We start from the raw sequence: 14,840 nt of genomic DNA, 5'->3' as shown, positions 1-14,840 counted from the left end.
TGGTTATACCCAGGTATACCTCTGGGTAATATGATGGGCTAAGATGAAGGAAAGACTTATAAAAATCTGTACTTCTAAAATGAAATGATAATGAATTGTCTATACTAAATTAAAGTCATGCAGTTATTCAAAATCTTGATGAAATAGGGGCGCCTGGGTGGCTCACTCATTAAGCATCTGCCTTCGGCTCAGGGCGTGATCCCAGAGTCCTGGGATCGAGCACCACATCAGGCTCCTCCGCTGGGAGCCTGCTTCTTCCTCTCCCTCTCCCACTCCCACTTCCTCTCCCACTCTTTTTTTTTTTTTTAAGATTTTATTTATTTATTTGAGATAGAGACAGCCAGCGAGAGAGGGAACACAAGCAGGGGGAGTGGGAGAGGAAGAAGCAGGCTCCCAGTGGAGGAGCCTGATGTGGGGCTCGATCCCAGGACTCTGGGATCACGCCCTGAGCCGAAGGCAGACGCTTAATGAGTGAGCCACCCAGGCGCCCCTAAACAAAAAAAAAAAATCTTAATGAAATGGATTCTAATGCAAAAAGATAAATCTGCTTCTATACTGATCTTTTTAAAAAAAAACAATATTTTACATTGAGATATGTCTAAATGACTCTGTAGTTAACACTGCTTAAGTATATACGCAAAAGAAGTTAACACAAGTATTCAAATAGTTGTACATCAGTGTTCATAGTAGCACTATTCACAGTAGCCAGACCATGGAAACAACGCAGCTGTCCATCAACTGATGAATAGATAAACAGAATGTGGTCTATCCAACTGATGGAATATTATTCCGCCATAGGAAGGAATGAAAGAAGTACTAATATATATTACCATGTGGAAAACATGCTAAGTGAAAGCAGCCAGACACAAAAGGCTGAGGGTTATAAGATTCCATTTATATGAAATATGGAGAATAGGTAAGTTCATAGAGACAGAAAGGAGTTTAGCGGCTGCCAGGGACGGGGGAAGAGAAAGATGGGGAGTGATTGCTTAATAGATACCGGGATATTTTGGAACTAGGTAGAGGTGATGATGGCTGCACAATATTGTGAATGTATTAAATACCATTAAACTATACGTTTTAAAATTACTTTCTATTACTTGAGGTTTTTTTCAAAGATTTTATATATTTATTTGAGAGAGAGAGCGCGTGTTCACCCGTGCGAGAGAGCACAAGTGAGAGAGCACAAGTGGTGGAGAGGAAGAAGCAGGCTGCCTATCAAGCAGGGAGCAAGATGCGGGCTGGATCCCAGGACCCTGGGATCGTGACCTGAGCCAAGGCAGCCGCTTAACCACTGAGCTACCTTAGGTGCCCCTATTATGTGAATTAAAAAAATTTTTTTTTTTTAATTTTAAGTAGGCTCCATACCTAACACGGGGCTCGAACTCACAACCCTGAGATCAAGAGTAGCATGCTCTACCGACTGAGCCAGCCAGGTGCCCCTATTATGTGAATTTTATCTCAATAAAATAATACATCTAAAAATAGCAATTTAAATACAAGTTCTTGGTTGCATAAAAATCATCTTTTCCCACTGGGTGATGTGCCTGATTTTATCTTTGTGTCCCATTTTGATTTTAATTTAGCTTCAAACCAATAACCACTTTTTATGCACCCTCTACCAACACCTGTCTCAAGCCGAAGTGTCTGGAAGTGAGTAAATTATGGATCTGACTTTTGAATAGTTCAGTCTAAGAGGGAGACTCACGTGAGTGAATAATTACACATCCATGCATTAAATGAAAAAGAAAGTACTTGTGAAGTGAAGTGATAATTCCACAGGAGGAGATGAGAAAAGATGAATGGGAGCCCAGTGTTCCTTTGTTTTTTGTTTGTTTTTGTTTTCCATTGTTCCTTCATTGAATGCACATCCACATTGGGCCAGGCTTCTCACCTGATGCTGGTACAGAAATACTCCTCTTGGGTTTTTTGAACTTGAATTTTATTGGCTCATGGAGCTCTTTAACTACCTAAGTTAATGAAATGGCAAAAATGAAATGACCGGCATAACCAGGTTGGGAATCAACACAACTACTCTGGGGAACAGACAATCCACTGGTGGCAGGAGAAGCAGCACCTGCCAGGCACGACTGTGAGCACGCCATGGAGCTTAGGCCTCAGGACAGCTTCTAGGGGAGCCCGAGCACTGGGTAGTCTGGGGGATCCTTCAGGGAGACCAGTTAAGAAGGCTTCCACTCTACTGGGATGCATTCAGTATTTGTTTATTTGTTTCTGTAGTACCAAACCCCACTGCAGCTGCGATTCCTCGCACGCCTTTGAGTCCAAGTCCTATGAAAACCCCTCCTGCCGCAGCTGTCTCGCCTATGCAGGTAAGTGTCCGTGACCATAGAAGCTGTGGGGGCCTCAGCATCTGAAAGTCCGTCCTTCTAACAGTCATTTACGCTTATGTTAGGGGGGCAAACGGCTACCTCGTGAGGAATGTAGTTAGGGTTGTAAAATAATGTAAATATCCTTAATTGAGATAAATTATGAAAATGTCCATTGTGTTACTCTTCTGAAAGTAATAGTGATAGCTAACAAGTATTGAGCGCTTGCTACGTGTTCTACACCATTCCAAATGCTTTATAATGTGAATTCATTTAATCCTCACAGCACCCTGTTATCAGGTACTAATTTTCACTTGTGGAAACTGAGGCCCTCTATTTTCACATGTGGAAACTGAAAGTTTAACCAGAAAGGTTAAGCAACTTGCTGAGGGTCATATAATGAAGAAGTGGTGGGGCTGGGATTTGAACCTGGGCATTGTGGCTTCAGGGACCATCTCTCTAAGTAGCATATGTAGTTGGTGTGTGTCAGCGTCTGCTACCTAAAAAATCTCTTCAAAGCTTAGTGGTTTAAAAGAGCAGTTGTATGATTTTTCACATTTGTGTATTGACTAGGCAGTTCTTTGTTGACTTTGTGTGGGCTCGCTCCTACAGCTGCCCTTAGCCACTGGGGCCTGGGCTCAGCAAGGATGGCTGGGCCACTCTCTCCATGTGATCCTTCCTCTCAGGTCCCTACATGGTGCGGTGTCTCAAGCTTCAACCAAGTTGTAAGGCTAGCCCAGACTCAGAGTTGGGGGGTTCTGCAGAAGGTTCATTGTGGGCCGTTTTTTAGCAGTCTAGCACAAGGGCATGGCTGATCCATCATAAACAGGTCTCTGAAGTTGCTCTTCCTGGCCACTGTGGAAATGCAGACCCAGAAGCAAGGGAGATTATTGTTGCTCGTAGTGCTCCTGAGGCTTCTCACTGTGCCTTTGTTGGTCAGCCACTTTTGGAAAGAGTGGCTGTGGTGGAGTTTTTCTACATAAGAGAGAGTAGCCAAAGGAAAAACAGCCATAGACCTAGTACCTAGTACCCTTTGATACAGGGTAGCCTTGGCCATACCTCTTCCTAAAAACTAGAATAGGATTTGGGAGCATTTTATTTTTGAATGGACACTTTTGTACTTTGTTAACTATTGGCCATGTATTTTACAAGTGAATCTGTTGGTGTTTTGTTTTGTTTTTACTTTTTAACTTTTTCCTGTATGAAATTTCGAGTAAAAGTGCACTCCTTCTGCATTTGTAATGTTGCAGATTAGTGGCTCTGCATTTGCATGTGTATAGAAGGTGTTAATGCCCTTAATTTACAAGGAAGGGGCAAGGGAATTCTAATCCCACTGTAGATTTAATGCTTTTTATATGCTCTCTGTTAATCAAACGTTTTCTGTTGACCTCAAGATGCAAAATACAAACTTCAAAAGAGAAATTTCTTTAAGTAATATTTGTTAATTGAAGTTTAATATTCAAAGCATGACTTTGTAAATCTTTGTAAAGATAGGAGGTGAAAAATCTCATCTCTATAACTTGATAAAAGTTAATAATTACAAGCCACATTCAGTAGCTTTTTAGTATTTGGTTGGCACAGTGCTTCTCAAATCTAATTGTGCATAAAAACCATGTGGAGAGGTTTTAAACACGTAGATTCCCAGGCCTCATCCTAGTGAACGAGAATCTCTAGGGAATAGGGCCTAAGATTGGGATTGTTAGTTTTTCAAAACTCCCTGAGTGGGAATTCTACTTCTGGCTCTGAGGGAGTGACAGGCTGGATTACTCTGCCACCCCAAGCAACTCGAAAGCTGTACAAATTATAGGAAGCAATTATATTCAGACATGTACAGCAGGCAGTATGAGACTGTGGTCCTTAAATAAAAGTCCTGCCGGGCCCACACTTTTCCTGTTGGGGGGGTTCCAGATGGTGGTGCAGGGGGGATGAAGCCAGATGGAGGCAGGAAGAGGGAACCAGCTGGGTCTGAGGAGACACAGATCCGTGTTCAGGGAGATTGAGAGTGCTGGAATTTGCAGGGCAGAGGACCTGGGAGGAGGGAGCTACACAGAGGAAGGGCCTCTGCAAAGGCATCCCTGTGAGTTTTTGCCTCAATGCCAGTTTGCGCTGGCACAGGGTGAATCCCCACAAGGCTGAGTTATAACAGTTTCCCAGGAAAGAAGAGTCACCGGGGAGCTGTCAGGTAAACGCTTCCCATAGTTCACACAGGGCAGGGAATCATTGGAGTTCCCACTGGCCACTGTGGAGAAATTTTGGAGTACTTGGAGCGTTCCTTAGAGACCCCTGAGGGCCACACCCTGAAGTAGGACTGCATTGCAGCTCTTGAGTAAACACTGCTAGCCTTGCCCTCAAAAGAGCCAAGGAGATCCGTAAGTAACTGGGGTACTCAGCCTCTGAAGTGCTTCTTAGTGACTCTCACCTCCCAGAAGTCACGCTCTTGTGGAATCAGCTCCTCTTGAGTGTTGGCTGGACTTCATGACTCACTTCCGATGAATAGAGTATGGCAAGAGGGTGAGATGTCACAAGGTAAGGTTATAAAAGATTAGCTTCTGTCTTGAGGATTCCTCTTGCCCTCTCTTAGATCTAGTCACTCCAGTTGAACAATTGAAAATTGAAATACTTAGCAATACATTTAATAAAGTGTGCAAGATCTGTATAATGGAAAGTATAAAATATTGCTGAGAGAAACTAAAGAAGTAATAAACGGAGAGAGAGATTCATGGACCGGAAGACTCAATATTGTTATTGTCTTACAGCTGTCCCTCTCGTTGCTCTGTAGATTCAGCGCGATCCCAGTGACAGTCCTGCATGCTATTTTGTAGAAATTGATAATATAATTTTAAATTTATGTGGAAATTCAAAGGACCCTGAATATCCAAAGCATCTGGGAGATTAAAAAAAAAGGAAACAAATTTGGAGGACTTATACTACCTGATTTCAGCACTTAGAGTAATCAAGACAGTGTGGTACTGACATAGTTTGTTTGTTTGTTTATTTGAAATCTTCATTAAGCTGATAAACTCCCCATCCCACAGATAGCCCGAGTACCAGCAGCTGCACCTACTGACATAAGTTTAAATGTAGACATTATATCAGTGGATTAGACAATCCAGAAATAGGTCAGCTGATTTTCAGCAGAGGTGCCAGGGTAATTCAGTGGGAGAGAGGTAGCCTTTCCCACAAAGGATCCTGGAACAGCTAAAATTTATATGGGAGAAAAATAACCACAACTGTTACCTCATGGCATTTATAAAAATTAAAATTGATTGTGGACCTACATGTGAAAGCTAAAACTACAAAACTTGTAGATGAAAACATTAGAGAAAATCATCCTCATCTTCAGGAAGGCCAAGATTTCTCATTTAGGACATAAAAAGAAGGAGCCATGAAAGAAAATTGATAAATTGGACATCAAAATTTGAAACTTCTGAGAGATATTAAGAAAATGAAAAATAAGTTACAGACTCAGGAGAATATAATCACAATACATTTATCTGTCAAAACACTTATATTCCAAGAAGACATCTTTGTCTTCTTGATTGAAGACAAACCAGTAAATAGTGACAAAAGATTTTTTAAAAGCCCCTTCCTTAGAGAAGATACACAAATGGCCAGTAAACACATGAAAAGATTTTCAACATCATTAGTCACTGGGAAGTAAAAATTAAATTCACAGTAAGATCCTGCTATGTACCCTTTAGGATGGCTAAAACTGAAAGACAGTCTCAGGTGTTGGTAAGGATGTGAAGAGGCTGAACCTCACACGCTTCTGCTAGGAATATGAAATGAGTAGTTAGAGGTTCGCTAGATTAAAAAGGGCTGGAGGAAAAGCTGGGAAAATAAGCATGACAGAAAGGACAGTGCCGGTAAACACATGGTCTGTCTGGAAATGAATAGTTTGGTGGTATTTGAGCATTACACAGAGAAGGCAGGAGATGAAGCTGAGGAACTGAGAGGAAGTATTTGTGGCACATACTTGTGGCTGCACTCAGAGGGATGCGTGTATCCGGAGATGAGGAAGCCAGTGGCAGAGCCATTGTTGTGCTGCTGAATTAAGATGACAGGCTGTACTGGGGCTCTCGTAGTAGGAGCATGTCCACATTTCGCTGACGGGTGTGTAATAGTTAAGAATTCTCTTTAAACAAAACAATGTCCGTGTACTGGTTGTGATAGTATGCTGTAAGTGTTACCATTTGGGAAAACTGAGTAAGGGGCACAGGGGATATTTCTGTATGAATTTTTTAAATAGTATATTGATCACATTATATGCTATTAAGTGTGTGTGTGTTTTAGTCTTACTATAACAACATGGAAAGAATGATGGAGATTCATAACTAAGTATTCCTCTCTGCAGTGTTGACTTTTTGAGTTCCAGCTCTAGATTTATGCTAACTTTGATGCTGTTTATGTTATGATTTCAGAGACATTCCATAAGTGGACCAATCTCTACATCCAAACCCCTGACGGCTCTGTCAGATAAGAGACCAAACTATGGGGAGATCCCTGTTCAAGGTATATCTCATATGGCACAGTATTTCACTTTGCTGTTCTTATTCTTCTGACTTTTTTGGCTAACTAAATTGTGATTTTCTTTGTTCTTGACATTATTTCAGCTGATCTGGTATACATCTTTATCAGAAGCTTACTAATAATATGTCATCTTTACAGATAGGGAGATTGTTAACAAATGCATCTTAGAAGACAGCTCTCTCAGCATTATGGAGAGCCCACACCATTACTAGGCATTTTGTTTACATAGTTCTTCATGGGGTATGTACTGTTACCTACATTTTATAGATACTAAAAATGAGGTTTCAGAAAGTTAAATAACTTAACACAGGTTAACAATGAACAGTAGACCTGGGCAGCCTGACTCCAAAGCTGATTCTTTTAACCTCTATGCTCTGTATTATTGTCCATAAGAGGAAACTGAGACTCTGAAACACGAGGTTGAGATGAGGCTTGTTCCTCCGTGCACTTTAAGGGGCTTGGCTGTTTTCACACAGCTTTTATGTTAGAGCCAGCACCAGAACACACGTCTCCTGACTCTCGAGGTCAGAGCTCCTTCTCTGACCCTCTACTGCCTCTTCCCGCACAGTGCTGAAGTGCACTGGAAAACAGTTTGCAGCACTGGGGCATGGTGCTGTGAAGTGCAGGCTTCATTTAGGGTAGGTGTGGACGTGCCCAGCCGGGATGCACGCCCTTCAGGAGCCCCATGCTCCTCTCAATTGGTGTAGGCCAATTGCCTCCAAGTGTTCCTCTGTACGTTCTCTCGGTTGTGGCAGCTAGCTCTTATGCATGTGACTACAGGGTTTCAGCAGGTGTGGGTTAAAGAATAAGCAGACTTGTGAGAATTAGTGCTGCAGACACCCAGAGGACGCTCTGTGGGCTCCGTGGGGCACCTGTGCAGGAGGTGTCCGGTTTGGCGGTGGGACTGGCCCTTTCCCTGCGAGTCGCAGGTATACCTCATATTGAGATGAGCTGCTTGTGCATGTACTTAGGGATAATGGAGCACAAGATGGTGCTGCTGTTACCTTCCCTGCACAAGGGCTGGCCTTCTACCCCTCCTTCTTGGCTCTAGTGCATTCGTCAGTCATGACTTTGAGGTCTTTTCTCCCCTCAGATTGTTAAAGAAAAAAATAGCGGAAGGTCTCAAGTCTGTCTTTACATTTTGACTGTGTTCCTAACCTTGCCTCCCAGATGGACCCACTAAGGATTATGTATGTGTAGGCTGTCAATGAGCAGTCTCTCTTCTGGGATGTTCATTTTGATTTCCATAACCCTCATTTTTGTGTCTTCTCCCTCCCTCCCTGCTGCTCCTCCATCTCCTGTGCTTGATCCCCCTTCCTGACCTATAAGTGGTGGGGTACCTCCCAGCTCAGTTCCTGGGCCTCCCTTCTCTGTCTGTACTCACTCTGCTACTGTATTCTTTCTCATGGCTGTACTGTTGTTTGTCAAACTGGTATCTCCAGCCTGTTTCTCTGCTATAGACCCAGTTGCCTACTCGATAGCTCCATTTGGATGTCAAATAATCTCAGATGGAGTGCATCCAGGACAAGATTTCTGCATTTTCTAAACTTGTCCTACCTGTAATCTGTCTTCTCCATTTCAATTAATGGCAGTTTTATCCTCCAGAAACCTCAGAGTCATCCCTAACTCCCTTCTTTTTCTTAGACCCCACTTCTGCGAACTATTAGGTTTTTTTTTTTCCATGATCAAATCAATTTTTTTTTTTAAGTAGTCTCCATGCCCAGCGTGGAGCCCAACACAGGGCTTGAACTCATGACCCTGAGGTCAGGACTTGAGCTGAGATCAAGAGTCTGATGCTTAACCGACTGAGTCACCCAGACGCCCCAATCAAATCAATATTTAATTGAAGTATAAATGACATATAACCTTATATTAGTTTCAGGCATTCATGTTTTTGTACATGTTGCAAAATGATCACCACAAGTCTAGTTACCATCTGTCACCATACAAAGTTACAGAACTGTTTCATTCTTCAGGAAACTCCATTGGCTCTACATCCAGAGCTGGAGCATTGCTCTTCCCTCTGTCACCACCTCCTTGGTCAAGCCACCATCCTCTCTCACCTGGGTTCTGACAAAAGATTCCTAATCCTCCCTCACAATCTGTTCTTTTTTTTTTTTTTTTTTTTTTTTTTAAGATTTTTAAAAATTTATTTGACAGAGAGACAGCCAGCAAGAGAGGGAACACAAACAGGGGTAGTGAGAGAGGAAGAAGCAGGCTCCCAGTGGAGGAGCCTGATGCGGGGCTCGATCCCAGAACGCCGGGATCACGCCCTGAGCCCAAGGCAGACACTTAACGACTGAGCCACCCAGGCGCCCCAACCTCACAATCTATTCTGAACCCTACAGCCAGCCTAATCCTGAAAAATATAAATTTAAACACTTCATTCTATTCAAAACCTTCCCCCAGCTCCCCATTTCTCTCAGAATAAAAGCTAGAGTTCTCTTAGTGGCCTCCAGGCCCTCCCAGCGTGGCCTTGTTGCCTCTCTGGCCTAACCATGTTCCTCTTTTGGTCACTCTGCCCAGCTACACGGGTTTCCTTGTGCTCCCTGGGCCACGCCGGCATACTCCCAACCGTGGAGCCTTGCCCTGGCACTTCCTCTGCCAAGCGCTCTGCCACATGTCCACACGGCTCCCTTGGGCCCTCCTTCGAGGCTTTGCTCTGGGCTCCCCTTAGCTGGTGAGTGCCATGTTTAAAATTTAAACCGCACGCTCCTCCACACGCCCCTTTCCCGAACCCCGAACCCCTTTAAAAAACTTTAAGTACTTAGCCCTTCAGACATACTGCATAGTTCTTGTCTATAACTTTTACTGTCTGCCTCCCTAGACCGAGAGGTCCGTGAATTCAGGGATTCGTGTCTGTCTGGTTCACTGTGGTATCTCAGCCTCTGTTATACTGGGCTCTTGATAATACATGTGAGATGAGTGAATGAAGTGCAAGTTAAAGCATGTAAAAAGGGCTTAGCACAGATCTTAGCCCACAGTAAATGCTGTTAGATTTTGTTACGGTTAGCGTGTGAACTTCTTAGTAGCACAAGTGGCTGAGAAGGATGGCTCTTTATTGTCTGAGTGCAAGATTTTAGTTTGTCACAAGGCCGCCAGGGTCTGCGGGATTTTTCTTAGCTGCCTACAAGTGGTTGTGAGAAAGTATCACTACACATTATATTTTGGGCACGTTAAGGGTGCAGGCCCCAAGGGCAGAGATGGAAGCCAAGGGTTCAGGAGCATTGCCATTCAGCTGCCTGTTGCATCTGCCCCCGTTCTGTCAATAAAGTCAACCTTTTGATCCAAGTACAGTTGGAACCAGGAGCCAGGATGCCACAGCCTTTGAGAATATGTATAACACTGGGCTGTGACAGCCCTGTGGGAGTGACCTCATCTGGAGAGCCTTGAGGTCATCCTTGGACACCAGAGAAAACTGAGTCCCCAGGACCCTGTTGGCCTCGGAAGAAGGTGGGGATGCCGCATGCTCCAGTGAGAAATGACTCAGGGCCTTCTAAAACTCCTGAGGCCATGCTAAAGCTGACCCTTGGAGCCTTCTCCCCTTTGAGCAACTACCTTCCAGACTCTTCATCAGCTTACAGCAGGACAGGGTTTACTGGGGAAAGCCAGCACCAATAGCGTTTCTCGAATTTACCTATTAATAAGACTTACCTGAGTCATTTCATGAAATAGGGAATCCTGGGCCTTACCTCAGGTCTACTGCCATGGACTCTCTAGGAAAGGGAGCTTGGAAACTTCATTTTCACAGGCACCCCAAGTAATTCTTAGGAAAGGACAAATTCAGGAAATTGGGCAACGAATTTAATTTTTCCTATTACCTTGGCTTTTGTGGGTACAGAACGGGGGTGTTGAAGATCTGTGGGCCAAGGTTATTGACACAGAATAAATGTGTTAAATGTCTCTGGGGCTCTGCTGAATTAAACCTTTCCCTGGCTTTCCTCATTTTATTATCTGGTAATATTTCAAAGGATATGGCTATTGAGGGTATGGTCCGTGTGTGTTAATGATGGTCTACGTCTCTGCTTCAGTCCGTTATAATGCCTTCATGGGGCTTAGCTGAAGAGGGCAAATACAGGAGAGAGCAGGAAACATACTTAGGTGAATTTTTATCTGAGAATTTGTTGACAGTGTGATCTTTTATTTTAAACAGTCATTAGAGAAAGAAACAACTTATAAAACTAAAAACAACCAAGTGATTCTTGGTCATAAAAAGCCACCATGGTTATCTAAACTGTGATAAGAGAGTAGGATTTCCAGGCTCTCTCTTGAAATGCTTTTCTTCCTTGATTGTTTCTTTTATCGTGGCATAAATCAAAGAATAGTCTATAATTTTCATTTTGAAAGTTTCAGTGGCTTCATTACTGAAACTTTCAAAGATGCTCCTTCCTGTTCCACACTTACATTGGAGAATTTGATGTTTTTCCAGTTAGATACATTATAATAGGCATGGGGTTTTTATTCTATTTTAGCATCATGCTTACATGTCAGTTGCAGGAAAATAGAGCAGAGAAATCTTACTATAAATGGACTAATCAAATGCTCTTTTGTTGGTATTGTTGGTTTAGGGTCATGATTGTGCCACTTCAGTGACTCTTTGTAGCTAGGATGTGAATTAGCATTTATGGCCTAATAAGCAGGAAAGGATAGATCTGCTAACTAGGTACATGGACAGGTGGTTGAAAAGGTCTTTACTGACCGCACTTGCACAGTGTGATTTTACAAGGTCCAGAGTGTTAAGCAAAGACCTCAGCTGGATGTTGCAGATCGTTGGGGAGCCTGTGTTTTTGACCCATATCAGGGTGATCTCATAAGTTCCCTATCTGTGTCATGGCTCAGACATTTGGTATCTGAGAAAGTTGATTAATCCAAGTGTATTTACGTTCTGTAAAGAAATTCATACTCTTGGGGTGCCTGGGTGGCTCAGGTTAAGCGTGTGCCTTCGGCTCAGGTCATGATCTCAGGGTCCTGGGATCGAGCCCCGCATCAGTGCATTGGACTCCCTGGGGAGTCCACTTCTCCTTCTTCCTCTACCCCCCCAACTCGTTCTCTCTCTCTCTCTCAAATAATAAAATCTTAAGGAATTAATACTCTTTTTTTTTTTAAGATTTTGTTTTTTATTTATTCGACAGAGATAGAGACAGCCAGCGAGAGAGGGAACACAAGCAGGGGGAGTGGGAGAGGAAGAAGCAGGCTCACAGCGGAGGAGCCTGATGTGGGGCTCGATCCCAGAACGCTGGGATCACGCCCTGAGCCGAAGGCAGACGCCCAACCACCGTGCCACCCAGGCGCCCCCCGAGAAATTAATACTCTTATCATCTGTCTGAATTGTGTTACTTGAGGTTATAGATATAAAAAGTTTTAAAAACACAGTATTTTGAAGACATTGATTTATGTTAAGGGTACATATAGTAAATGTATACAGAGGAAGTTTTACTAGAAAGCCCAATCTTTGTTAAAAGTTATATAGTCTCTTAAGTTAAATAAAAGAAAAAGAGCTTTCTTTTAAAAAAAAAAATTTATTTACTTGAGCGAGAGAGCACGAGTGGGGTGGGGGAGGCAGAGGGAGAAGCAGACTCCCCGCCTGAGCAGGGAGCCTGACCTCAGGACCCTGAGATCATGACCTGAGCCGAAGGCAGATGCTTAACCGACTGAGCCACCCAGGCGCCCTGAAAAAGAGCTTTCTATTTAAAAGTTTCACAGCAATTTTTATTTTCCAGAGGGTAGATCTCAGTCAGCTTTCAGCTCAGCCCTAGATCCCACCTTAGTGGGGAAATTCCTAGGAGAAATTCAGATAGAAATCCTACCTTCTTGTATTTATAGTCTGGTGAATAGCTATTTACTTCTAACCTTTCCCCACCCTCAACCCTTTCCTTCTTTTCTCTGTGGTTCTTGGTATTTGTCTTGATAAACCAGAGTATCTAGGCTCCTATTTTTCCCCCCAACATATTATTACAGGAAATTTCAAACATACAGAAAAGTTGAAAGAAATTGTGTGGTGGATAGCCACATCTCACTGTCTAGATTCTTCAGCACTTTGCTGTGTTTGCGTTTTCATGTTTATCCATCCCTCTACCCTTCCTTCAGTCCATCTTATTTTTTAAATGCTTCCCAAGGTAACTTGCAGTTGGTACATCCTAGCATGCATTGAAATATTTATTTAAGGTGCTCTGTCTTTAAACTCCATCTAACCTCTTTTCCTTCAGTTGAAAAACCTGTTCAGTTATTTTGTCCTTAATTTCGGCTCCTTGGAATCTGTGCTTGTGGTTTTCAGAGGTCAGTGAGAGATTTGGGCAGAGTCTATATACAGAATTTGTGATTCTTTCCGTTATTTCTCCTACTTCCTCCCTTTTCAGCAGCTTTGGTGGTCCTGAGATCTGTCTTCTGCTTCTTCAAGGCAGTAAAGCTGTGGGTTTTCTACGAGCTGTCTTGTATGGCCTCACCTGGGGCCTGCACTCATGCCTATAGCTGTAAACTGGGAAACTTGCCCCATGCTCTTTCATTCTTTCCACGTGTTTACTCCTTTCATTTTCTGCCTGCTTTTGGATTCTCTTCAGTGCCTTTAAGTGGTTGAGTTTCATATTTTTTCAGATTTTATACTCATTTTGGCAGGAGCATCATCCATTTGGAACTACTCTCTGAACAAAAGTTGGCTATTTAGGCTCCTATTTTAAAACTCACTGTTTTGCCTGTAAATTTGTTTTGGGAAACAAGAAAGGGACAACTGCCTGTACCTGTTTATTTCTGTGATTTCTAGAATAAGAGAATTAAGTAGCAGACCTAGTATGCTCCTGTTATCGCTGCCTGTCATTGGACGTGAATAGAACATCTCTGTGTAGGTTTTTCCCTTCCCCTGAGCCCTGGATCTCATCCCCTTGGGCTGTCACAGACGCTGTTAGCCCCTTCTCCCACATCTTCGGCTTTACCCTGTCTTTTGACTCCCTTCCACTGTCATTTAAAAATGCTCACATCTTGGGGTGCCTGGGTGGCTCATTCAGTTAAGTGCCTTCATTGGCTCCCCATTGCCAGCAAGGTACAGTCCAAACTCCCTAATTTGGCCTGTTTTGCCTGCATGCTTTCTCTTGCCTGTTCTGACCCTCCCAGCCTGCCTTTGCCACCTCATCTGCTCCTCTTTTCCCCCGTCCTCTGAACATCGCTGCCCTGGAGTTGTTCTGGTGTGTGCCGAGCACTCAGCTGGGAATACTGTCTCCCCTCCAACCTCTCCTTTGCCTGTGTAAAAGCTATTAATTACCCTTCTCATCTGAACTGAGATGTCATTTCCTGAGGAGGCTTTTCCGGACCTCCCCTCAAGAGCAGGTCACATCCCCTGTTGTGTTCCCAGAGCCTCCACATACTTGTTCTTTCCTAGCATCCTTCACTTGTAATGATTTTTTTTTTTTTTTAATGTCTGGCTTCTGCTCTAGATTCTGAGTTCTGTAAGAGTAAACTTCTTGCCTCCTTTCTTCCTGTCTCTGACCTTCTCACCAAGCTCAGTACCTAGGAGTAGTAGACACCCAAATGATTTTTGTTTAACAAATGGATTAAAGACAAGACCAACTCCATATAGCAATAGAATAGACTATTACTGTAAAATATAATCTCTCGTGCTGCCACATTCGACTGTACTACACTAATCTTATTTGCTGAAGAGCGATAAACGGACAGTTTGACATGCAGACGGACTCCAGCGGCTGACAGCAGTAGTAAATGGACGTGCTCGCACTGAGACAAGTGCCTCTGAGTGAGCTCGAATCTCACAGTGAAAACACTTCATGGAATGGCAGCAGACTGTGTTGTGCCCGTTGAAGCTGATCACAAATAATTTTGAAAAGAATAATCTTATTGAGGCCCTCAGTACAATTTTGTACATTTTCAAAAAGCAAGTATTGGTTTGTGGTCAGGGACCACCTGCCGAATAGAGACAGATCCTTAAACATACAGTAAGGAAAGACGTAACTGGGGTTGAGCCAAGGAATCAGCAGA

General features: G+C 43.2%; 1 protein-coding gene across 3 annotated transcripts in view; it reads left to right on the top strand.

Moving 5' to 3' along the window:
- Positions 1 to 14,840, top strand: part of SPECC1L (sperm antigen with calponin homology and coiled-coil domains 1 like) — a 121,538-nt gene that overhangs the window by 66,566 nt on the left and 40,132 nt on the right. For all 3 annotated transcript variants that reach the window (XM_045802473.2, XM_087857555.1, XM_087857554.1), the window contains exons 9-10: positions 2,239 to 2,330; positions 6,749 to 6,839. In XM_045802473.2, the coding sequence (XP_045658429.1) occupies positions 2,239 to 2,330; positions 6,749 to 6,839 (183 nt within the window). The remainder of the gene's footprint in view (positions 1 to 2,238; positions 2,331 to 6,748; positions 6,840 to 14,840) is intronic.

The sequence above is a fragment of the Ursus americanus genome, chromosome 30 (genome assembly GCF_024610735.1).
Source record: "Ursus americanus isolate L20-20 chromosome 30, mUrsAme1.1.p, whole genome shotgun sequence".
NCBI lineage: Eukaryota > Metazoa > Chordata > Mammalia > Carnivora > Ursidae > Ursus > Ursus americanus.
This window is presented reverse-complemented; position numbering and strand designations above follow the sequence as displayed.